General features: G+C 39.4%; 1 protein-coding gene across 1 annotated transcript in view; it reads right to left on the reverse strand.

The window, feature by feature from the left end:
• The window catches only part of LOC117322619 (tolloid-like protein 2), an 81,091-nt gene that overhangs the window by 17,685 nt on the left and 38,244 nt on the right, over nucleotides 1-25,162 (reverse strand). Inside the window, exons 5-7 of the mRNA XM_033877561.1 lie at nucleotides 20,009-20,187; nucleotides 16,740-16,967; nucleotides 6,518-6,727 (exon numbers count right to left, since the gene is read on the reverse strand). Coding sequence (XP_033733452.1) covers nucleotides 6,518-6,727; nucleotides 16,740-16,967; nucleotides 20,009-20,187 — 617 coding nt within the window. The remainder of the gene's footprint in view (nucleotides 1-6,517; nucleotides 6,728-16,739; nucleotides 16,968-20,008; nucleotides 20,188-25,162) is intronic.

The following is a 25,162-nucleotide window of genomic DNA, read 5'->3' on the forward strand; positions in this document are numbered from 1 at the left end:
CATGTCTGATACGTTCTATATTAGCAGTGTATAACAGAGACATGTCTGATACGTTCTATATTAGCAGTGTCTAACAGAGACATGTCTGATAAGTTCTATATTAGCAGTGTATAACAGAGACATGTCTGATACGTTCTATATTAGCAGTGTATAACAAAGACATGTCTGATACGTTCTATATTAGCAGTGTCTAACCGAGACATGTCTGATAAGTTCTATATTAGCAGTGTATAACAAAGACATGTCTGACACGTATATTAGCAGTATCTAACAAAGACATGTCTGACACGTTCTATATTAGCAGTGTCTAACAAAGACATGTCTGACACGTTCTATATTAGCAGTGTTTAACAAAGACGTGTCTGACACGTTCTATATTAACAGTGTCTAACAAAGACATGTCTGACACGTTCTATATTAACAGTGTATAACAGAGACATGTCTGACACGTTCTATATTAACAGTGTCTAACAAAGACATGTCTGACACGTATATTAGCAGTATCTAACAAAGACATGTCTGACACGTTCTATATTAGCAGTGTCTAACAAAGACATGTCTGACACGTTCTATATTAGCAGTGTTTAACAAAGACGTGTCTGACACGTTCTATATTAACAGTGTCTAACAAAGACATGTCTGACACGTTCTATATTAACAGTGTATAACAGAGACATGTCTGACACGTTCTATATTAGCAGTGTCTAACAAAGACATGTCTGACACGTTCTATATTAGCAGTGTCTAACAAAGACATGTCTGACACGTATATTAGCAGTGTTTAACAAAGACATGTCTGACACGTTCTATATTAGCAGTGTCTAACAAAGACATGTCTGACACGTATATTAGCAGTGTTTAACAAAGACATGTCTGACACGTTCTATATTAGCAGTGTTTAACAAAGACGTGTCTGACACGTTCTATATTAGCAGTGTCTAACAAAGACATGTCTGATAAGTTCTATATTAGCAGTGTCTAACAAAGACATGTCTGACACGTTCTATATTAGCAGTGTCTAACAGAGACATGTTTGACACGTTGTATATTAGCAGTGTCTAACAAAGACATGTCTGATACGTTCTATATTAGCAGTGTCTAACAAAGACATGTCTGACACGTTCTATATTAGCAGTGTCTAACAAAGACATGTCTGATACGTTCAATATTAGCAGTGTCTAACAAAGACATGTCTGACACGTTCTATATTAGCAGTGTCTAACAAAGACATGTCTGATACGTTCTATATTAGTAGTGTCTAACAGAGACATGTCTGATACGTTCAATATTAGTAGTGTCTAACAGAGACATGTCTGATACGTTTTATATCTGTCAATCACAACATTATGTAATATGTGTCAGATGAACAGATGCATTACTGCATATTCTTATATAATTTTCAAATTATTAGACGAAAGCAATTTCCCAGTCCTGATATAAGAGAAGTGCAACTGCACTCATAACAAGACACACATAGGGCCTATATCAATTTCCTGGATGTGTGGAAGTCATTATGGCATCATGCTATCGTAAAAGAGAAATTTGTATTCTCCTCCTTACATCCATTGTGTATACGGTTTAGTAGAAATTCCAAACATCATCCTATTATGATCTGGGTCGGGGGAGGGGATCTGGGTGTTCCATGTGGCGATGTCTGACCTACAATGTACCCATTCCTCTATTCCGATAGCATTATTGACTTTAATCTAAAATCTCTAGTATATACACGTATGGTAAGGGGATGGTTATTTCACGGTAATTATCTAAAGGCGGAAGCCACCCTGAGGTCATTCCTGGTAGAACTGAAGGTGATCACGGGATGAAACTGGCGCATGGCCATCCCTGTTATTAACCCTACCATAACCATCAGTTGTATATCTGGTTATGGGATGAGGATTTGGACATTTCTCAGATTGTGAACAAGTGCCAAAGTCCACATGGGGCAGATCCTTTAAAAATGATAGTATGTCCGACTCTTACACTGCTCTATCACGTATGTCTTTATAGCTGAGTCGTCTGGAACATACCAGCGTGTCTTGTTGAAGGATGAAGCACAATGACCGTGTAGGGATTTGAACAAGCGACCGTTCGATGACGTAACCTATCACTGGAGTTACCACTGTCAAGATCCTACCACTGGAATTACCACGGTCAAGATCCTACCACTGGAATTACCACTGTCAAGATCCTACCACTAGAAGTACCACTGTCAAGATCATACCACTGGAATTACCACTGTCAAGATCCTACCACTGGAATTACCACGGTCAAGATCCTGCCACTGGAATTACCACGGTCAAGATCCTACCACTGGAGTTACCACTGTCAAGATCCTACCACTGGAGTTACCACTGTCAAGATCCTACCACTGGAATTACCACTGTCAAGATCCTACCACTAGAAGTACCACTGTCAAGATCATACCACTAGAATTACCACTGTCAAGATCCTACCACTGGATACCACTGTCAAGATCCTACCACTGGAGTTACCACTGTCAAGATCCTACCACTAGAAGTACCACTGTCAAGATCATACAACTAGAATTACCACTGTCAAGATCCTACCACTGGATACCACTGTCAAGATCCTACCACTGGAATTACCACTGTCATGATCATACCACTGGAATTACCACTGTCAAGATCCTACCACTAGAAGTACCACTGTCAAGATCATACCACTGGAATTACCACTGTCAAGATCCTACCACTGGAATTACCACGGTCAAGATCCTGCCACTGGAATTACCACGGTCAAGATCCTACCACTGGAATTACCACTGTCATGATCATACCACTGGAATTACCACTGTCAAGCTCATACCACTGGAATTACCACTGTCAAGCTCATACCACTAGAATTACCACTGTCAAGATCCTACCACTGGAATTACCACGGTCAAGATCCTACCACTAGAAGTACCACTGTCAAGATCATACCACATTACCACTGTCAAGATCATACCACTGGAATTACCACGGTCAAGATCCTACCACTGGAATTACCACGGTCAAGATCCTACAACTAGAAGTACCACTGTCAAGATCATACCACTGGAATTACCACTGTCAAGATCCTACCACTGGAATTACCACGGTCAAGATCCTACCACTGGAATTACCACGGTCAAGATCCTACAACTAGAAGTACCACTGTCAAGATCATACCACTGGAATTACCACTGTCAAGATCCTACCACTGGAATTACCACGGTCAAGGCTATACCACTGGAATTACCACTGTCAAGATCCTACCACTGGAATTACCACTGTCAAGATCATACCACTGGAATTACCACTGTCAAGATCCTACCACTGGAATTACCACTGTCAAGATAATACCACTGGATACCACGGTCAAGATCCTACCACTAGAAGTACCACTGTCAAGATCATACCACTGGAATTACCACTGTCAAGATCCTACCACTGGATACCACTGTCAAGAACATACCACTAGAAGTACCACTGTCAAGATCCTACCACTGGAATTACCACGGTCAAGGCCATACCACTGGAATTACCACCGTCAGGAGTTTTTAATAAGAATAGTATTTGACATATTCTTCAATTCTATATTAAAAAGAAGGAACACAGGTAGACCTTAGTATATTAAACGCTTCTTTACCCCACAAACAGCTGGAAATTTTAAGTGAGTATGGCAAAACGTTCTCATTTCAGTTATATTACTGCTACAAATACAGTCAGTACTATGCATTGCAGCCTACATTTTTCTTTAACAAACATTTATTTTTCAATTTTTTATTTCATTTATTGGGACCTAATTTGGATAAATTCCGTCATTCCTTCAATAGATGAAGAATTTTTAAGAATATCCAATATTTCACCTATTTGCCCCAACATTCTTGATACAGAAGAATAAAAACCAACAAATTTATACATAACGTCTTTTACCCAAGGAATCCTGTCTATTCCTGTTATTCCTAGGAAAAAAAGAAGATTTTGAAGACTGCGATATTTCCCGTCTTGGGCCCCGCTCCTCAGGGTCATGGGTCATTCGCCCAAGGGTACTCCAGACTAAATTTTGGTATAAATCCTTTCATTCCTACAGAAGAATTTTGAAAAATCTGCTAGATTTTCCCTATTGCGCCCTACCCTTTATGCCCCCATTATTTAAGGCTGCTTTTTAGTCAAATATGAGTAATTTACAACGCAAAGCTCTAGAGGAGCTTATAGCTTAAAGCCATACTGCCCACTTTAAGACCTGAACCCGAGCCCCATTATTTGTATAATTTTCAAACCCCACTTTCCCTACTACTCCCCTTGTTGAAAACGGGACAAATTCGACACTATACAGTATAAACATGACACTATACAGTATAAACATGACACTATACAGTATAAACATGACACTATACAGTATAAACATGACACTATACAGTACAAACATGACACCATACAGTACAAACATGACACCATACAGTACAATCACGACACTATACAGTACAATCACGACACTATACAGTACAATCACGACACTATACAGTACAAACACGACACTATACAGTACAATCACGACACTGTACAGTACAATCACGACACTATACAGTATAAACATGACACTATACAGTATAAACATGACACTATACAGTATAAACATGACACTATACAGTATAAACATGACACTATACAGTACAAACATGACACCATACAGTACAAACATGACACTATACAGTATAAACATGACACTATACAGTATAAACATGACACTATACAGTATAAACATGACACTATACAGTATAAACATGACAATATACAGTATAAACATGACACCATACAGTACAAACATGACACTATACAGTACAATCACGACACTATACAGTACAATCACGACACTATACAGTACAATCACGACACTATACAGTACAATCACGACACTATACAGTACAAACACGACACTATACAGTATAAACATGACACTATACAGTATAAACATGACACTATACAGTACAAACATGACACTATACAGAACAAACATGACACTATACAGAACAAATATGACACTATACAGTACAATCATGACACTATACAGTACAATCATGACATTATACAGAACAAACATGACACTATACAGTACAAACGTGACATTATACAGTACAAACATGACACTATACAGTATAAATATGACACTATACAGAACAAACATGACACTATACAGTACAAACGTGACATTATACAGTACAAACATGACACTATACAGTATAAATATGACACTATACAGAACAAATATGACACTATACAGTACAATCATGACACTATACAGTACAAACACGACATTATACAGTACAAACATGACACTATACAGTACAAACATGACACTATACAGTACAAACACGACATTATACAGTACAAACATGACACTATACAGTACAAACATGACACTATACAGTACAAACACGACATTATACAGTACAAACATGACACTATACAGTACAAACACGACATTATACAGTACAATCATGACACCATACAGTACATATATGACACTATACAGTACAAACATGACACCATACAGTACACATATGACACTATACAGTACAAACACGACACTATACAGTACAAACACGACACTATACAGTACAAACATGACACTATACAGAACAAACATGACACTATACCGTATAAATATGACACTATACAGTACAAACATGACACTATACAGTACAAACATACACTATACAGTACAAACATGACACTATACAGTATAAATATGACACTATACAGTACAAACATGACACTATACAGTACAAACATACACTATACAGTAAAAACATGACACTTTACAGTACAAACATGACACTATACAGTATAAATATGACACTATACAGTACAAACATGACACTATACAGAACAAACATGACACTATACAGTACAAACATGACATTATACAGTACAAACATGACACTATACAGTACAAACACGACACTATACAGTACAAACATGACACTATACAGAACAAACATGACACTATACAGAACAAACATGACACTATACAGTACAAACACGACATTATACAGTACAAACATGACACTATACAGAACAAACATGACACTATACAGAACAAACATGACACTATACAGTATAAATATGACACTATACAGTACAAACATGACACTATACAGTACAAACATACACTATACAGTACAAACATGACACTATACAGTATAAATATGACACTATACAGTACAAACATGACACTATACAGTACAAACATACACTATACAGTAAAAACATGACACTTTACAGTACAAACATGACACTATACAGTATAAATATGACACTATACAGTACAAACATGACACTATACAGTACAAACATGACACTATACAGAACAAACATGACACTATACAGTACAAACATGACACTATACAGTACAAACACGACATTATACAGTACAATCATGACACCATACAGTACACATATGACTCTATACAGTACAAACACGACATTATACAGTACAAGCATGACATTGTACAAATACCACAAAAACCTACCGAGGAGAGGCGATCGGATGTAATGGCCATCACGGATCTCCAGGTAGTCAGTTTCACAGCCAACAGATTCTGGAATGTCAACAGCTGTAAAGTTGAGGACGATCTTCTCGCCATGGGTAGCGGATATCCTCCAGTGACACATCTCAGCCTCGTTAGCCTTGGGTGTGTGGGAAAAGTCCGCAATAGATTCCTGGAGAGTCCTGCCACATTCTGAAATCGACACAAAAATTAAAAATTGCATAGGTAGTATTGCCCGGTATTGTAATGTCCTCAAATTTCACCTTTAGATATTAATAATGACTTAACAAATTAAATACTTTGATCTTGTCCATCGGCCGTTACCTCAGAATCAAAGACAGAACCGGCTCTAAAACATCAGCCACTTACCTTGACCTTAACTTACAACGTAACCAACAGATATAGCTTACAGATAAGCTGTATGATTAGCGTGTTGATTTCAATTTCCAAATCGTTAATTTTCCATTTCTAGACAATATCATACTTGCTTCCTCACTGACGACGGCATATACTAGTTGAATCACTATTAAAGGACTTCAGACTTCCGTGACAGATGTCCACTGCTGACGCGAAATTTAAGACAGGTTTTCGAGGGACTTCATCAGATTGATGAAGATCACGAGAGACATTTATTTTTACATTTACCCAAGTGTGCACGCAGAAGAAGCAGAAGACGACATTTATGGTTGACCTTATAGGCTTTAGCGATTATGAAGTCAGACATATTCTATGTCTAACATATCAATTGATACAGCCGCTGGTTCTTATTACCAGGATGTGACGTAACAAGGAGTTTACCTAGATGTGACGTAACAAGGAGTTTATTTAGATGTGACGTAACAAGGAGTTTGCCTAGATGTGACGTAACAAGGATTTTACCTACATGTGACGTAACAAGTTTTTTACCTAGATGTGACGTAACAAGAAGTTTACCTAGATGTGACGTAACAAGGAGTTTACCTAGATGTGACGTAACAAGGAGTTTACCTAGATGTGACGTAACAAGGAGTTTACCTAGATGTGACGTAACAAGGAGTTTACCTAGATGTTACGTAACAAGGAGTTTACCGAGATGTGACGTAACAAGGAGTTTACCTAGATGTGACGTAACAAGGAGTTTACCTTGATGTGACGTAACAAGGAGTTTACATAGATGTGACATAACATGGAGTTTACCTAGATGTGACATAACATGGAGTTTACCTAGATGTGACGTAACAAGGAGTTTACCTAGATGTGACGTAACAAGGAGTTTACCTAGCTGTGACGTAACAAGGAGTTTACCTAGATGTGACGTAACAAGGTTTTTACCTACATGTGACGTAACAAGGAGTTTACCTAGATGTAACGTAACAAGGAGTTTACCTAGATGTGACGTAACAAGGAGTTTACCTAGATGTGACGTAACAAGGAGTTTACATAGATGTGACGTAACAAGGAGTTTACCTAGATGTGACGTAACAAGAAGTTTACCTAGATGTGACCGAACAAGGATTTTACCTAGATGTGACGTAACAAGGAGTTTACATAGATGTGACGTAACAAGGAGTTTACCTAGATGTGATGTGACGTAACAAGGAGTTTACCTAGATGTAACGTAACAAGGAATTTACATAGATGTGACCGAACAAGGATTTTACCTAGATGTGACGTAACAAGGAGTTTACATAGATGTTACGTAACAAGGAGTTTACCTAGATGTGATGTAACGTAACAAGGAGTTTACATAGATGTGACGTAACAAGGAGTTTACCTAGATGTGACGTAACAAGGAGTTTACCTAGATGTGACGTAACAAGGAGTTTACATAGATGTGACGTAACAAGGAGTTTACCTAGATGTGACGTAACAAGGAGTTTACCTAGATGTGACGTAACACGGAGTTTACATAGATGTTACGTAACAAGGAGTTTACCTAGATGTGATGTGACGTAACAAGGAGTTTACCTAGATGTGACGTAACACGGAGTTTACCTAGATGTGACGTAACAAGGAGTTTACCTAGATGTGACGTAACAAGAAGTTTACCTAGATATGACGTAACAAGGAGTTTACATAGATGTTACGTAACAAGGAGTTTACCTAGATGTGATGTGACGTAACAAGGAGTTTACCTAGATGTGACGTAACAAGGAGTTTACCTAGATGTGACGTAACAAGGAGTTTACCTAGATGTGACGTAACAAGGAGTTTACCTAGATGTGACGTAACAAGGAGTTTACCTAGATGTGACGTAACACGGAGTTTACCTAGATGTGACGTAACAAGGAGTTTACCTAGATGTGCACAGAGAAGAAGTAGAAGACGTTTACTCTTCCGGAACGTTTTTATTTTTCTTCAATGTGTTTTCATATATATATATATTGTTTGTGTTGCCATCATTTTGTCAACTTTGAATATCATCACGTAATGAACTTGCTGCAAACACTTTTTTTGTATATAACAATCAATACAGTAAAATTGTTTTGTTTTTGTCGTAACACACCTGCATCACGCAATAGTCATCGTTATATTGTCGTACCTTTCCTTCTAGATAATACCAGTATCTCGTGTACCTGACCATGTATATAACCTCTCTTTCGTGATAATGTCAGCAGTCTGTCAAATCTGATCAGTTCTGTACGCCCGATCTATAAACATATGGCCTTCCTGATAATGAAGACGAGCATGTTATGTTGGATTTACAAATAAGAAGCAGGTGATCTGTAAAGTATGCATTTGATGTCTAGTCTGGTATTGAGCTCAGACAACAGGTGCTAATGGCTGTACAGATCGCTAATGTCGGACTCCAATATACCCCCTCCCTAACTCAATTTCCCATTATACCCCCTCCCCATTATATACCGTCCCTAACTACCTCTCCATTAACACTCCTCTATTTTACCTCTCACCAACCCCCTCTCTGTCTATATTGTACCTCTCACCAACCCCCTCCCTGTCTATATTGTACCTCTCACCAACCCCCCTCCCTCTCTATATTGTACCTCTCACCAACTTCCTCCTCTCTCTATTTTACCTCTCACGAACTCCTTTCCATCTTTCTATTATACCTCTCACCAACTCCCCTCCCTCTCTCTATTTTACCTCTCACCAACTCCCTCCCTCTCTCTATTATACCTCTCACCAACTCCCCCATCTCTCTATTATACCTCTCACCAACTCCCCCTCTCTCTCTATTATACCTCTCACCAATTCCCTTCCCTCTCTCTATTTTACCTCTCACCAACTTCCTCCTCTCTCTATTTTACCTCTCACCAACTCCCTCCGTCTCTCTATTATACCTCTCACCAACTCCCCTCCCTCTCTCTATTATACCTCTCACCAACTCCCCTCTCTCTATATATTATACCTCTCACCAACTCCCCCCTCTCTATTATACCTCTCACCAACTCCCCTCCCTCTCTCTCTATTATACCTCTCACCAACTCCCCCCTCTCTATTATACCTCTCATTAACTCCCCTCCCTCTCTCTATTATAACTCTCACCAACTCCCCTCCCCCTCTCTCTATTATACCTCTCACCAACTCCCCCCCTCTCTATTATACCTCTCACCAACTGCCCCCCTCTCTCTATTATACCTCTCACCAACTCCCCTCCCTCTCTCTATTATACCTCTCACCAACTGCCCCCCTCTCTCTATTATACCTCTCACCAACTCCCCTCCCTCTCTCTCTATTATACCTCTCACCAACTCCCCTCCCTCTCTCTCTATTATACCTCTCACCAACTCCCCCTCTCTGTTATACCTCTCATTAACTCCCCTCCCTCTCTCTATTATAACTCTCACCAACTCCCCTCCCCCTCTCTCTATTATACCTCTCACCAACTCCCCTCCCTCTCTCTCTATTATACCTCTCACCAACTCCCCCCTCTCTATTATACCTCTCACCAACTCCTGTCCATCTCTCTATTATACCTCTCACCAACTCCCCTCCCTCTCTCTATTTTACCTTTCACCAACTCCCTCTCTCTTTATTATACCTCTCACCAACTCCCCTCCCCCTCTCTCTATTATACCTCTCACCAACTCCCCTCCCTCCCTCTATTATACCTCTCACCAACCCCCCTCCCTCTCTCTATTATACCTCTCACCAACTCCCCTCCCTCTCTCTATTATACCTCTCACCAACTCCCCTCCCTCTCTCTCTATTATACCTCTCACCAACTCCCCTCCCTCTCTCTATTATACCTCTCACCAACTCCTCTCCATCTCTCTATTATACCTCTCACCAACTCCCCTCCCCCTCTCTCTATTATACCTCTCACCAACTCCCCTCCCTCTCTCTCTATTATACCTCTCACCAACTCCCCTCCCTCTCTCTATTATACCTCTCACCAACTCCCCTCCCTCTCTCTATTATACCTCTCACCACTCCTCTCCATCTCTCTATTATACCTCTCACCAACTCCCCTCCCCCTCTCTATTATACCTCTCACCAACTCCCCTCCCTCTCTCTATTATACCTCTCACCAACTCCCCTCCCTCTCTCTATTATACCTCTCACCAACTCCCCCCCTCTCTCTATTATACCTATCACCAACTCCCCTCCCCCTCTCTCTATTATACCTCTCACCAACTCCCCTCCCTCTCTCTATTATACCTCTCACTAACTCCCCCCCTCTCTCTATTATACCTATCACCAACTCCCCTCCCCTCTCTCTATTATACCTCTCACCAACTCCCCTCCCTCTCTCTATTATACCTCTCACCAACTGCCCCCCCTCTCTCTATTATACCTCTCACCAACTCCCCTCCCCCTCTATTATACCTCTCACCAACTCCCCTCCTTCTCTCTATTATACCTCTCACCAACTCCTCTCCATCTCTCTATTATACCTCTCATTAACTCCCCTCCCTCTCTCTATTATACCTCTCACCAACTCCCCTCCCCCTCTATTATACCTCTCACCAACTCCCCTCCCTCTCTCTATTATACCTCTCACCAACTCCCCTCCCTCTCTCTATTATACCTCTCACCAACTCACCCCCTCTCTCTATTATACCTCTCACCAACTCCCCTTCCTCTCTCTATTATACCTCTCACCAACTCCCCCCCTCTCTCTATTATACCTCTCACCAACTCCCCTCCCCTCTCTCTATTATACCTCTCACCAACTCCCCTCCCTCTCTATTATACCTCTCACCAACTCACCCCCTCTCTCTATTATACCTATCACCAACTCCCCTCCCCCTCTATTATACCTCTCACCAACTCCCCTCCCCCTCTCTCTATTATACCTCTCACCAACTCCCCTCCCTCTCTATTATACCTCTCACCAACTCCCCCCTCTCTCTATTATACCTCTCACCAACTCCCCTCCCTCTCTATTATACCTCTCACCAACTCCCCTCCCTCTCTCTATTATACCTCTCACCAACTCCTCTCCATCTCTCTATTATACCTCTCACCAACTCCCCTCCCTCTCTCTATTATACCTCTCACCAACTCCCCTCCCTCTCTATTATACCTCTCACCAACTCCCCTCCCTCTCTATTATACCTCTCACCAACTCCCCTCCCTCTCTATTATACCTCTCACCAACTCCCCTCCCTCTCTATTATACCTCTCACCAACTCCTCTCCATCTCTATTATACCTCTCACCAACTCCCCTCCCTCTCTATTATACCTCTCACCAACTCCCCTCCCTCTCTATTATACCTCTCACCAACTCCCCTCCCTCTCTATTATACCTCTCACCAACTCCCCTCCCTCTCTATTATACCTCTCACCAACTCCCCTCCCTCTCTCTATTATACCTCTCACCAACTCCCCTCCCTCTCTCTATTATACCTCTCACCAACTCCCCTCCCTCTCTATTATACCTCTCACCAACTCCTCTCCATCTCTATTATACCTCTCACCAACTCCTCTCCATCTCTATTATACCTCTCACCAACTCCTCTCCATCTCTATTATACCTCTCACCAACTCCTCTCCATCTCTATTATACCTCTCACCAACTCCCCTCCCTCTCTCTATTATACCTCTCACCAACTCCCCCCCCCCCTCTCTCTATTATACCTCTCACCAACTCCTCTCCATCTCTCTATTATACCTCTCACCAACTCCCCCCCCCCCTCTCTCTATTATACCTCTCACCAACTCCCCTCCCTCTCTATTATACCTCTCACCAACTCCCCCCCCCCCCCTCTCTCTATTATACCTCTCACCAACTCCCCTCCCTCTCTATTATACCTCTCACCAACTCCCCTCCCCCTCTCTCTATTATACCTCTCACCAACTCCCCTCCCCCTCTATTATACCTCCCACCAACTCCCCTCCCTCTCTCTATTATACCTCCCACCAACTCCCCTCCCCCTCTATTATACCTCTCACCACTCCCCTCCCCCTCTCTCTATTATACCTCTCACCAACTCCCCCCCCCCCCTCTATTATACCTCTCACCAACTCCCCTCCCTCTCTATTATACCTCTCACCAACTCCCCTCCCTCTCTATTATACCTCTCACCAACTCCCCTCCCCCTCTCTCTATTATACCTCTCACCAACTCCCCCCCCCCCCCCCCCCTCTATTATACCTCTCACCAACTCCCCCCTCCCTCTCTATTATACCTCTCACCAACTCCCCTCCCCCTCTCTCTATTATACCTCTCACCAACTCCCCTCCCTCTCTATTATACCTCTCACCAACTCCCCTCCCTCTCTATTATACCTCTCACCAACTCCCCTCCCTCTCTATTATACCTCTCACCAACTCCTCTCCATCTCTATTATACCTCTCACCAACTCCCCTCCCTCTCTATTATACCTCTCACCAACTCCCCTCCCTCTCTATTATACCTCTCACCAACTCCCCTCCCTCTCTATTATACCTCTCACCAACTCCCCTCCCTCTCTATTATACCTCTCACCAACTCCCCTCCCTCTCTCTATTATACCTCTCACCAACTCCCCTCCCTCTCTCTATTATACCTCTCACCAACTCCCCTCCCTCTCTATTATACCTCTCACCAACTCCTCTCCATCTCTATTATACCTCTCACCAACTCCTCTCCATCTCTATTATACCTCTCACCAACTCCTCTCCATCTCTATTATACCTCTCACCAACTCCTCTCCATCTCTATTATACCTCTCACCAACTCCCCTCCCTCTCTCTATTATACCTCTCACCAACTCCCCCCCCCCCCCCTCTCTCTATTATACCTCTCACCAACTCCTCTCCATCTCTCTATTATACCTCTCACCAACTCCCCCCCCCCCCCCCCTCTCTCTATTATACCTCTCACCAACTCCTCTCCCTCTCTATTATACCTCTCACCAACTCCCCCCCCCCCCCCTCTCTCTATTATACCTCTCACCAACTCCCCTCCCTCTCTATTATACCTCTCACCAACTCCCCTCCCCCTCTCTCTATTATACCTCTCACCAACTCCCCTCCCCCTCTATTATACCTCCCACCAACTCCCCTCCCTCTCTCTATTATACCTCCCACCAACTCCCCTCCCCCTCTATTATACCTCTCACCAACTCCCCTCCCCCTCTCTCTATTATACCTCTCACCAACTCCCCCCCCCCCCCTCTATTATACCTCTCACCAACTCCCCCCTCCCTCTCTATTATACCTCTCACCAACTCCCCCCTCCCTCTCTATTATACCTCTCACCAACTCCCCTCCCCCTCTCTCTATTATACCTCTCACCAACTCCCCCCCCCCCCCTCTATTATACCTCTCACCAACTCCCCCCTCCCTCTCTATTATACCTCTCACCAACTCCCCTCCCCCTCTCTCTATTATACCTCTCACCAACTCCCCTCCCTCTATATTATACCTCTCACCAACTCCCCTCCCTCTATATTATACCTCTCACCAACTCCCCTCCTCCACCTTTACCATCTCACTCTTACCCTTTTTATACCCTGGTTTCCAGTTTGTCTTGTACACAGAAGTCAGTCACCCCATAACACCAGCACCCCTCCTCTCAACATTAGCGAGAAACGGTAAATATCATTGTGTGCTGAAGGTTCAAATGTTCATTTACACGCGCAGAAGATTTAATAGAACTTCAATACTATGCCACTCTACCATATATAGATAAAGTATACTCATAGATATAAAGAAAAGCGAGAGTCAACGTAGATAATGTTAAAGTAGATGAATGTTACGTCATAGATATGATGTTCGACTAACGTGAAGTAGGTAGTTACTCTCAGAAATATATTGTGATGTTGATCAAAGTAGAGGGGTATTAACAACAACCTGACAGCTACATCTGGTAAGCTACGTCATCGCCGCTACTTCTATCATATACATATCATATTGTTTTTATTTGTTGTTTAATGATCATTTAAAACAAATTATATCCGCCATCAATAAATATGGAGGTGGGCTTGAAATGTTTGACTGACTCATGCGGAACTTTTCCCCAGTCAGCCTGGATTAAGGTGCATCATACTTAGTAACTGTATCACCAGTCGGCCTGGATTAAGGAGCATCATCCTAAGTAACTGTATCACCAGTCGGCATGTAAAAGGTGTGGATTGACTTGTAGATAGTTTGACTTCTGATCAACATGACCACACTTAAAATGTAAATCTGCGCTAACATACATCCCTACACACCAGATCTGCTCTTTCTACTGCAGGAAGTATGCCACGCTGCCACATTTATTGGCATTCTCCCCCAACATGACAACAACCTGAAATGGGTGCAGAGAAATTTATATGTTTTTGACTAAGGACCGACTGGTGTGTTGTGTAGGAACTAGAGTACTAATCGGGTGTGACACACAGGCCTGCTGTGTGTGGGTAGATGTAACAGGATGGTTCTATTGGGAGGATATAATGATGATTGACTTCTAGTTAGCACATCATCGCTGACGATAGAGCGCTGTAGGGGGTTCTGGACTTAAAAGCTCCCTACCATACACTGCAGGACTTTAATCTAATCAGTCTGTGTACGTCCTACTGAAAATTATGACTGATCTAAAAATTAAACGCAAGTGTGTGTATACTCAGTGGCATCTAATATTAACCTGTTGAATTAATAGAGTAAATGTTTAACTTTCTCTAAAGGCAGGCTTATTTCTGGCAATGCCGACTCTATATTTGACCCCGCAACCCTGACGTACCGAGGTTTGTAAGTGGAAATATAAAGTATATTTTATACATTATAAACATCTCTTTTTTTCTAGACACAAATTACTGCTACTAGTACATGTTTAACAATCTCATACACGAACTTCTTACATGGTACGATTCCTGTATCGTATGTTTAACCTTGCAGTATCACAAACTAATTACACACATTTGTTATTTCCTAACAATTGCTTTAGTGATCAGAAGCTAATTACACCAAGTTACACCAAAGACATAAAACAAATAACTGTCCCTATTCAGGAAACGGTATATGTGTGTCTCCATAAATTCTTTGAAAATTAAAAAAGAAGTGTGTGTGTCATTTGCCTCTCTAACTCGACCACAATCTTTTGATGTGTAGAACAATAAAATAAACCTGTTCATTAACAAAATATGTGGCCTTTTAAATAGTCATGCAACCTTTGGTCCTTCTTCCTTGATCAATGATGACCGAAAGCAAATCAGGTGAAGAACGTCATGTTACGATAATACAGAATAAATATGATACACATTTGCCAGGGGCTTATGAGAACTCGTTACACTTTACATATTTAATACGGACTGACAGACAGACCGGTCGACAGTGTAGTTATAAGTGGCGACCGACATCAACCCACACCCCCTACTATGTACATCTATCTGGACCTAGAGCGTCGGACCTTATTGATGAACCTAAGCAACAATAAGTGTGAGACTGGACACAAGTTAAAATCTTTAAATGAAAGTGGCGAAACAAACAACTTTACAAAGGATAAATGTCTTATGACTGAAGGATACCAATATAAAACAAGTGGCCCAATTATTTTTATGTCGAATATCAGCTGATACAAACCATGTAATCCTGGTAATAACTTCTCAATTACAACCGAGATAAGTGTCCAGAGTTTCTCTACAAACTTCAAGGCTACGCAATTAAAACAGTTTTATCCAGTGTCGTGTTCATTAGCATAATTAGGTTAAATTGTACCAGTCTCCATAATAGTTAATAAGTCTACCACAGCAAACAGTTGTCGGTATCTGTATCCCACCACGATAAAGTAACAGGCATTATCTGAAATGTTCAAATGCCCTTTTTGATAACTTAAGAAACGTCTGAACTTACTTTGGCATTTGTAGAGTTTATTTGCTTGTCTGATGTCCCCGGAACTAAGACGGACCCTCTGTCCTATCTCGGGATATACGTCCGTTTTCTTCCTTGGCAGGATGGTATCCACATAGGTGGCTCTTGCGAATGTGTTCGTGGCATAGTGCATTATACTTCCATAATCGTATTCCTCTCCGAGAGAATTCACTTCACTCTCTGTTAACTTATTAAAGTTGTATTCCTGGCCTGAATAATCACCATAAAACAAAACCATTAGGGAATGTGAGAAGCAATCTATACGCAGAAAACATAAAAATAATTCATCAGAAAATCTGATTTACCAATAACATTATTTTCAAAGACAAACACCATACACTATAAAATAGAGACAAACACCACACACTATAAAATAGAGACAAACACCATACACTATAAAATAGAGACAAACACCACACACTATAAAATAGAGACAAACACCATACACTATAAAATAGAGACAAACACCACACACTATAAAATAGAGACAAACACCATACACTATAAAATAGAGACAAACACCACACACTATAAAATAGAGACAAACACCATACACTATAAAATAGAGACAAACACCATACACTATAAAATAGAGACAAACACCATACACTATAAAATAGAGACAAACACCACACACTATGAAATAGAGACAAACACCACACACTATAAAATAGACAACCCGACGTTCAGAAACAGTGTGAAGACCTGCATTACTAACACAATGATAGATTACAATTTCAACAAAGGAAAACAGCAATATAAAAAGCAGAATACAATAGAAATATAAACAAGCAGAAAACAGCAGAATTATTAACAAGGAAAATACAGTATCATTATAAACAAGGAGAATACAACAGCTTTAACAACAAGGAGAAACAGCAGAATGATAAACATCAATACAACAGAATTATACACAAGGAAAATATTGAATAGTGATAAACAAGGAGAATACAGCAGAATTATAAAATATGAGAATACAGCAGAATTATAAAATATGAAAATACAGCAAAATTATAAAGCATCAATATAAACAAGGAGAATACAGCAGGATCACAAACAAGAGGCCCGTGGGCCTTTACCGTGACCTGAGATTTGAAATATTCCAGTTAATTCATTTAACCCTTTTGGCCCCATCCATCAAACCTAGGGGCCAGTCAGGGCCAACATGTGCATAACATCAAACTATCATCCCATGCTGACAATGTTAACCAAATAAGGATGAATTCCAATACAAATCCAACAAATAATAGTCAAAAATGTGTTTCCCTGTATAAACTACAGTAAAATGTACCCCCTACCCAGGGGCTAATGTGAGACCCCAGAGGCTAATGTGAGACCCCAGGGTCATGAATTTCACAATTTCGGTCAAGCACCTTAAGACCCTTCCATCCATGAAGAGTGTTTGAATCTATCATATCTGAGAGTAGAGAAGAAGATTTTTTGAAATGTCAGTCAATTTGACCCTTTGAGCCCCGCCCATCAGACCCTGGGGGTGGGGACCATATAATTCACATATTTGGTTGACCTTAAGCCATAGAAGCTTCCTGCCAAATTGCATTGAATTTGGTTCAGCAGTTTTTTTGAGAAGTCGAAAATGTAAATTTATTTACAGACGCACAAGGCACGAGGCACGATGGACGACGCACGACGCACAACGCCCAACGACGGACAAGGGGCGATTAAAATAGGTCATTTAAGACTTCGCCTCAGGAGACCTAAAAAGCAGAATACAGCATAATCACGAACAAGGAAAATACAGCAAAATTATAAATAAGGATAACTAGTACAGACAAATGTACATTTTTAATTTTTGCAGTAATCAATGTGTATTTCAAACCTAGAGGAGATAATGTTTATTTCAAACTTTGAGTAAATAATGAGTGTTTTAATCGCGGAGTAAATAATGTGTGTTTTAATCGTGGCGTAAATAATGAGTGGTTTAATCGCGGAGTAAATAATGTGTGTTTTAATCGTGGCGTAAATAATGTGTGTTTTAATCGTGGAGTAAATAATGTGTGTTTTAATCGTGGAGTAATAATGTGTGTTTTTATCGTGGAGTTAATAATGTGTGTTTTAATCGTGGAGTAAATAATGTGTGTTTTAATCGTGGAGTAAATAATGTGTGTTTTAATCGTGGAGTAATAATGTGTGTTTTTATCGTGGAGTTAATAATGTGTGTTTTAATCGTGGCGTAAATAATGTGTGTTTTAATCGTGGAGTAAATAATGTGTGTTTTAATCGTGGAGTAAATAATGTGTTTTTTAATCGTGGAGTAAATAATGTGTTTTTTAAACATGGAGTAAATAATAATGTGTGTTTTAATCGTGGCGTAAATAATGTGTGTTTTAATCGTGGCGTAAATAATGTGTGTTTTAATCGCGGAGTTAATAATGTGTGTTTTAATCGCGGAGTAAATAATGTGTGTTTTAATCGCGGAGTAAATAATGAGTGTTTTAATCGTGGAGTAAATAATGAGTGTTTTAATCGCGGCGTAAATAATGTGTGTTTTAATCGTGGAGTAAATAATGTGTGTTTTAATCGTGGCGTAAATAATGTGTGTTTTAATCGTGGAGTAAATAATGTGTGTTTTAATCGTGGAGTAAATAATGTGTTTTTTAATCGTGGAGTAAATAATGTGTTTTTTAAACATGGAGTAAATAATAATGTGTGTTTTAATCGTGGCGTAAATAATGTGTGTTTTAATCGTGGCGTAAATAATGTGTGTTTTAATCGCGGAGTAAATAATGTGTGTTTTAATCGCGGAGTAAATAATGTGTGTTTTAATCGCGGAGTAAATAATGTGTTTTTTAATCGTGGAGTAAATAATGTGTGTTTTAATCGTGGAGTAAATAATGTGTGTTTTAATCGTGGAGTAAATAATGTGTATTTTAAACATGGAGTAAATAATAATGTGTAGTTTAAACGAGGAGTAAATAATGTGGATTTTAAACATGGGGTAAATAATGTAAATATTAAACGTTTAGTTTATATTTAAGATCCGGTATTGGAAAGCGGAAAATGGATAAAACAAACAAAAATTGCATGAAAATTCATGTTTTATTTTGCACATATACACTATTCACCTTGACCGCCGCTATTATTCCGAGGTAAAGGACATTTCGAGGATAGCAATTGTTCTGACTTGACCTTAGTACCAACGACCGGCCCAAATACTAATTATCTTGATGTGTTTACTGCGAAATCTCTGATTTCATTAGTAAGAATTACAGCCAATGGTTCATACGACTCACCTGGCATAATGTTTTTGTAAATTATCTGTACATGGTCGTCCCTGTCTGGTCGAGTGTGCTCGTGCCAAAATCCAATTACATGGCCAAGTTCGTGGACAACTATCCCAAATTTGTCACAGTTCTTTCCAATAGATATCGCTTGGGCACCACTTCCTCTTTTGCCGACGAAAGAACAGCACCTAAAAAATTGAGATAATATGACCCTATGAGATAATATGACCCTCTGAGAGAGAATGACCCTCTAAGATAATAATGACCCTCTAAAATAATTTCTGTTCAGCGTTCATATTACTCATCGACACATCTTCGGGTCTAAGCAATAATGCACTGTTCCAAAATATCGACGTTGATTATCGGGTAATCTATATAAATATCCATCACAGTACATTCTGGCTAGGCGATTGGGTGCTCTAGATCGTGATTTCGAGGCCCGGTCAGGGCAGGAGTCATAAAGTTATCTTCCTTCGTCAATTGTGTTACTATAATATATATATATAATATATATCGTCAAAGTAATCATTTTTTTTCAGTTTTATAGTGTATCAACTTAATAAAAAGCGGAGAAGAAGCTGAATTGTAACATACTCTTTACCAGGTGTGGACATCTGCTGATCACTTAGACTAAACATTAACGATTATAAGAATCATCAGTTTTGCCGTGCTGATTTTAACTTGGAGTCTGTTATGCTTCCAGATTTAAAGTGCAAGTGAGTAACATGTAAAATAGAATCGGTCTCAACTATCTCCTGATAGATTTCTGCAGCAGATCATCAAAGTATAATTGAGTAATGGCAAACCGGTAGACGTAAATAACCACCATCTGACAAACATTTTAATGTGTTTACAAACCCCGTCCAACTGGCTGCATGCCAATCAAGACAATGTATTACACTCTCAAAAGATATAAGTAAGATTTCTATAGGGATAAAACACTATACCTAAATAAATTTGCAATTAGATCGAGCCTCCCACGTGTAGGCAACCAGCAGGAAGTTTAGTACATATCGATGAATAGCTGAAATCTGTTGAACACGTGCTGCTTATATGAGGGGTGTTTTACATTAAAATTATTAGGTAGTACTACATCTGTACATCTACACTGTATTACTACATCTGTACATACTGTATGTTACTACATGTATACATACTGTATTTTACTACATCTGTACATCTACAGTAATTACCACTACACGTATCTAAGATACTACATCTATACATACTGTATGTTACTACATGTATCTAAGTTACATTATACATTCTGTATGTTACTACATATATCTATGTTACTACATCTGTACATTCTGTATGTTACTAAATCTGTACATACTATATATTACTACATGTATCTAAGTTACTACAACTGTACATACTGTATGTTACTAAATCTGTACATACTATATGTTACTACATGTATCTATGTTACTACATCTGTACATTCTGTATGTTACTACATGTATCTATGTTACTACATCTGTACATTCTGTATGTTACTACATGTATCTATGTTACTACATCTGTACATTCTGTATGTTACTACATGTATCTATGTTACTACATCTGTACATTCTGTATGTTACTACATATAGCTATGTTACTACATCTGTACATTCTGTATGTTACTACATATATCTAAGTTATTACTGTAGTTCTGTAGTTACCCAAAGTATGATATATCAGTCCTGATTGTTTTTAGACTAGTTGTATACCTTTAAGCGGGATATTTTGGACTATGATTAGGCCCGATATGTCCTGGTGACACTACACTTATACATCAGGACGACTGCAGGCCACACAAGACCAGCCGACCACAGCTGAAACCAGAGTTTGTTCATTCGATTTTCCTAGATAAATGGAATGATAAAAGAATGCCGAGCATTTCCAGGAAAGCGTTATCGCTACTTTACATCACCTTTACCGTGCCCGGAGTACCAGAGAAATAAACAATAAGTGTCAATCCACCATCTCTAAGTCAGAGAGCTCAAGGTCAGAGATACAGACGTGCTCTATTACCATGTAATTGGTTACAGTTGTGTGGCTTGTTTGGCTCTGGTGACCAGGTGACACTGCCTATAAATCATATGACTGGCCTGATAGACCATTACTGGAGCTGGTCAGTGGATGAAACTGACCTCATAATGGTGGATATGTTCCCTCTCTGACCCATACCCTACTGAACCTAAATCAATACATTCTTATGGTCATCACCTATATTTACTGGAATCATCGGACATTAGACAGAGAGCCATTTAAGATGCTATATAAAGATTTCCAATAAATACGTGTATCTCTATGTAGGGTCTAATATTACCATCTCTATCGTAGGTCTAAGATTACCATCTCTAACTTAGGTCTAAGATTACCATCTCTACCTTAGGTCTAAGATCATCATCTCTATCTTAGGTCTAAGAATACCATCTCTATCTTAGGTCTAAGATTACCACCTCTATCTTAGGTCTAAGATTACCACCTCTATCTTAGGTCTAAGATTACCATCTCTATCTTAGGTCTCAGATTACCATCTCTATCTTAGGTCTAAGATTACCATCTCTATCTTAGGTCTAAGATTACCATCTCTATCTTAGGTCTAAGATTACCATCTCTATCTAGGGTCTAAGATTACCATCTCTTTCTTAGGTCTAAGATTACCATCTCTATCTAGGGTCTAAGATTACCATTTCTATCTTAGGTCTAAGATTATCATCTCTATCTTAGGTCTCAGATTACCATCTCTATCTTAGGTCTAAGATTACCATCTCTATCTTAGGTCTAAGATTACCATCTCTATCTTAGGTCTAAGATTACCATCTCTATCTAGGGTCTAAGATTACCATCTCTATCTAGGGTCTAAGATTACCATCTCTATCTAGGGTCTAAGATTACCATTTCTATCTTAGGTCTAAGATTACCATCTCTATCTTAGGTCTAAGATTACCATCTCTATCTTAGGTCTAAGATTACCATCTCTATCTTAGGTCTAAGATTACCATCTCTATCTAGGGTCTAAGATTACCATCTCTATCTTAGGTCTAAGATTACCATCTCTATCTTAGATCTAAGATTACCATCTCTATCTTAGATCTAAGATTACCATATCTATCTTAGATCTAAGATTACCATATCTACCTTAGGTCTAAGATTACCATCTCTATCTAGGGTCTAAGATTACCATTTCTATCTTAGGTCTAAGATTACCATCTCTATCGTAGGTCTAAGATTACCATCTCTAACTTAGGTCTAAGATTACCATCTCTACCTTAGGTCTAAGATCATCATCTCTATCTTAGGTCTAAGAATACCATCTCTATCTTAGGTCTAAGATTACCACCTCTATCTTAGGTCTAAGATTACCACCTCTATCTTAGGTCTAAGATTACCATCTCTATCTTAGGTCTCAGATTACCATCTCTATCTTAGGTCTAAGATTACCATCTCTATCTTAGGTCTAAGATTACCATCTCTATTTTAGGTCTAAGATTACCATCTCTATCTAGGGTCTAAGATTACCATCTCTTTCTTAGGTCTAAGATTACCATCTCTATCTAGGGTCTAAGATTACCATTTCTATCTTAGGTCTAAGATTATCATCTCTATCTTAGGTCTCAGATTACCATCTCTATCTTAGGTCTAAGATTACCATCTCTATCTTAGGTCTAAGATTACCATCTCTATCTTAGGTCTAAGATTACCATCTCTATCTAGGGTCTAAGATTACCATCTCTATCTAGGGTCTAAGATTACCATCTCTATCTAGGGTCTAAGATTACCATTTCTATCTTAGGTCTAAGATTACCATCTCTATCTTAGGTCTAAGATTACCATCTCTATCTTAGGTCTAAGATTACCATCTCTATCTTAGGTCTAAGATTACCATCTCTATCTAGGGTCTAAGATTACCATCTCTATCTTAGGTCTAAGATTACCATCTCTATCTTAGGTCTAAGATTACCATCTCTATCTTAGATCTAAGATTACCATATCTATCTTAGATCTAAGATTACCATATCTACCTTAGGTCTAAGATTACCATCTCTATCTAGGGTCTAAGATTACCATTTCTATCTTAGGTCTAAGATTACCATCTCTATCTTAGGTCTAAGATTACCATCTCTATCTTAGGTCTAAGATTACCATCTCTATCTTAGGTCTAACATTACCACCTCTATCTAGGGTCTAAGATTACCATCTCTTTCTTAGGTCTAAGATTACCATCTCTATCTAGGGTCTAAGATTACCATCTCTATCTTAGGTCTAAGATTACCATCTCTACCTTAGGTCTAAGATTACCATCTCTATCTTAGGTCTAAGATTGCCATATCTACCTTAGGTCTAAGATCACCATCTCTATCTTAGGTCTAAGATTACCATCTCTACCTTAGGTCTAACATTACCATCTCTATCTAGGGTCTAAGATTACCATCTCTATCTAGGGTCTAAGATTACCATCTCTATCTAGGGTCTAAGATTACCATATCTATCGTAGGTCTAAGATTACCATATCTACCTTAGGTCTAAGATTACCATCTCTATCTTAGGTCTAAGATTACCACCTCTATCTAGGGTCTAAGATTACCATATCTATCGTAGGTCTAAGATTACCATATCTACCTTAGGTCTAAGATTACCATCTCTATCTTAGGTCTAACATTACCACCTCTATCTAGGGTCTAAGATTACCATCTCTTTCTTAGGTCTAAGATTACCATCTCTATCTAGGGTCTAAGATTACCATCTCTATCTTAGGTCTAAGATTACCATCTCTATCTTAGGTCTAAGATTACCATCTCTATCTAGGGTCTAAGATTACCATCTCTATCTTAGGTCTAAGATTACCATCTCTATCTAGGTCTAAGATTACCATCTCTATCTAGGGTCTAAGATTACCATCTCTATCTTAGGTCTAAGATTACCATCTCTATCTTAGGTCTAAGATTACCATCTCTATCTTAGGTCTAAGATTACCATCTCTATCTTAGGTCTAAGATTACCATCTCTATCTTAGGTCTAAGATTACCATCTCTATCTTAGGTCTAAGATTACCATCTCTATCTAGGGTCTAAGATTACCATCTCTATCTTAGGTCTAAGATTACCATCTCTATCTTAGGTCTAAGATTACCATCTCTATCTTAGGTCTAAGATTACCATCTCTATCTTA

The sequence above is a fragment of the Pecten maximus genome, chromosome 1, assembly GCF_902652985.1.
Source record: "Pecten maximus chromosome 1, xPecMax1.1, whole genome shotgun sequence".
In the NCBI taxonomy this organism is placed as follows: Eukaryota; Metazoa; Mollusca; class Bivalvia; order Pectinida; family Pectinidae; genus Pecten; species Pecten maximus.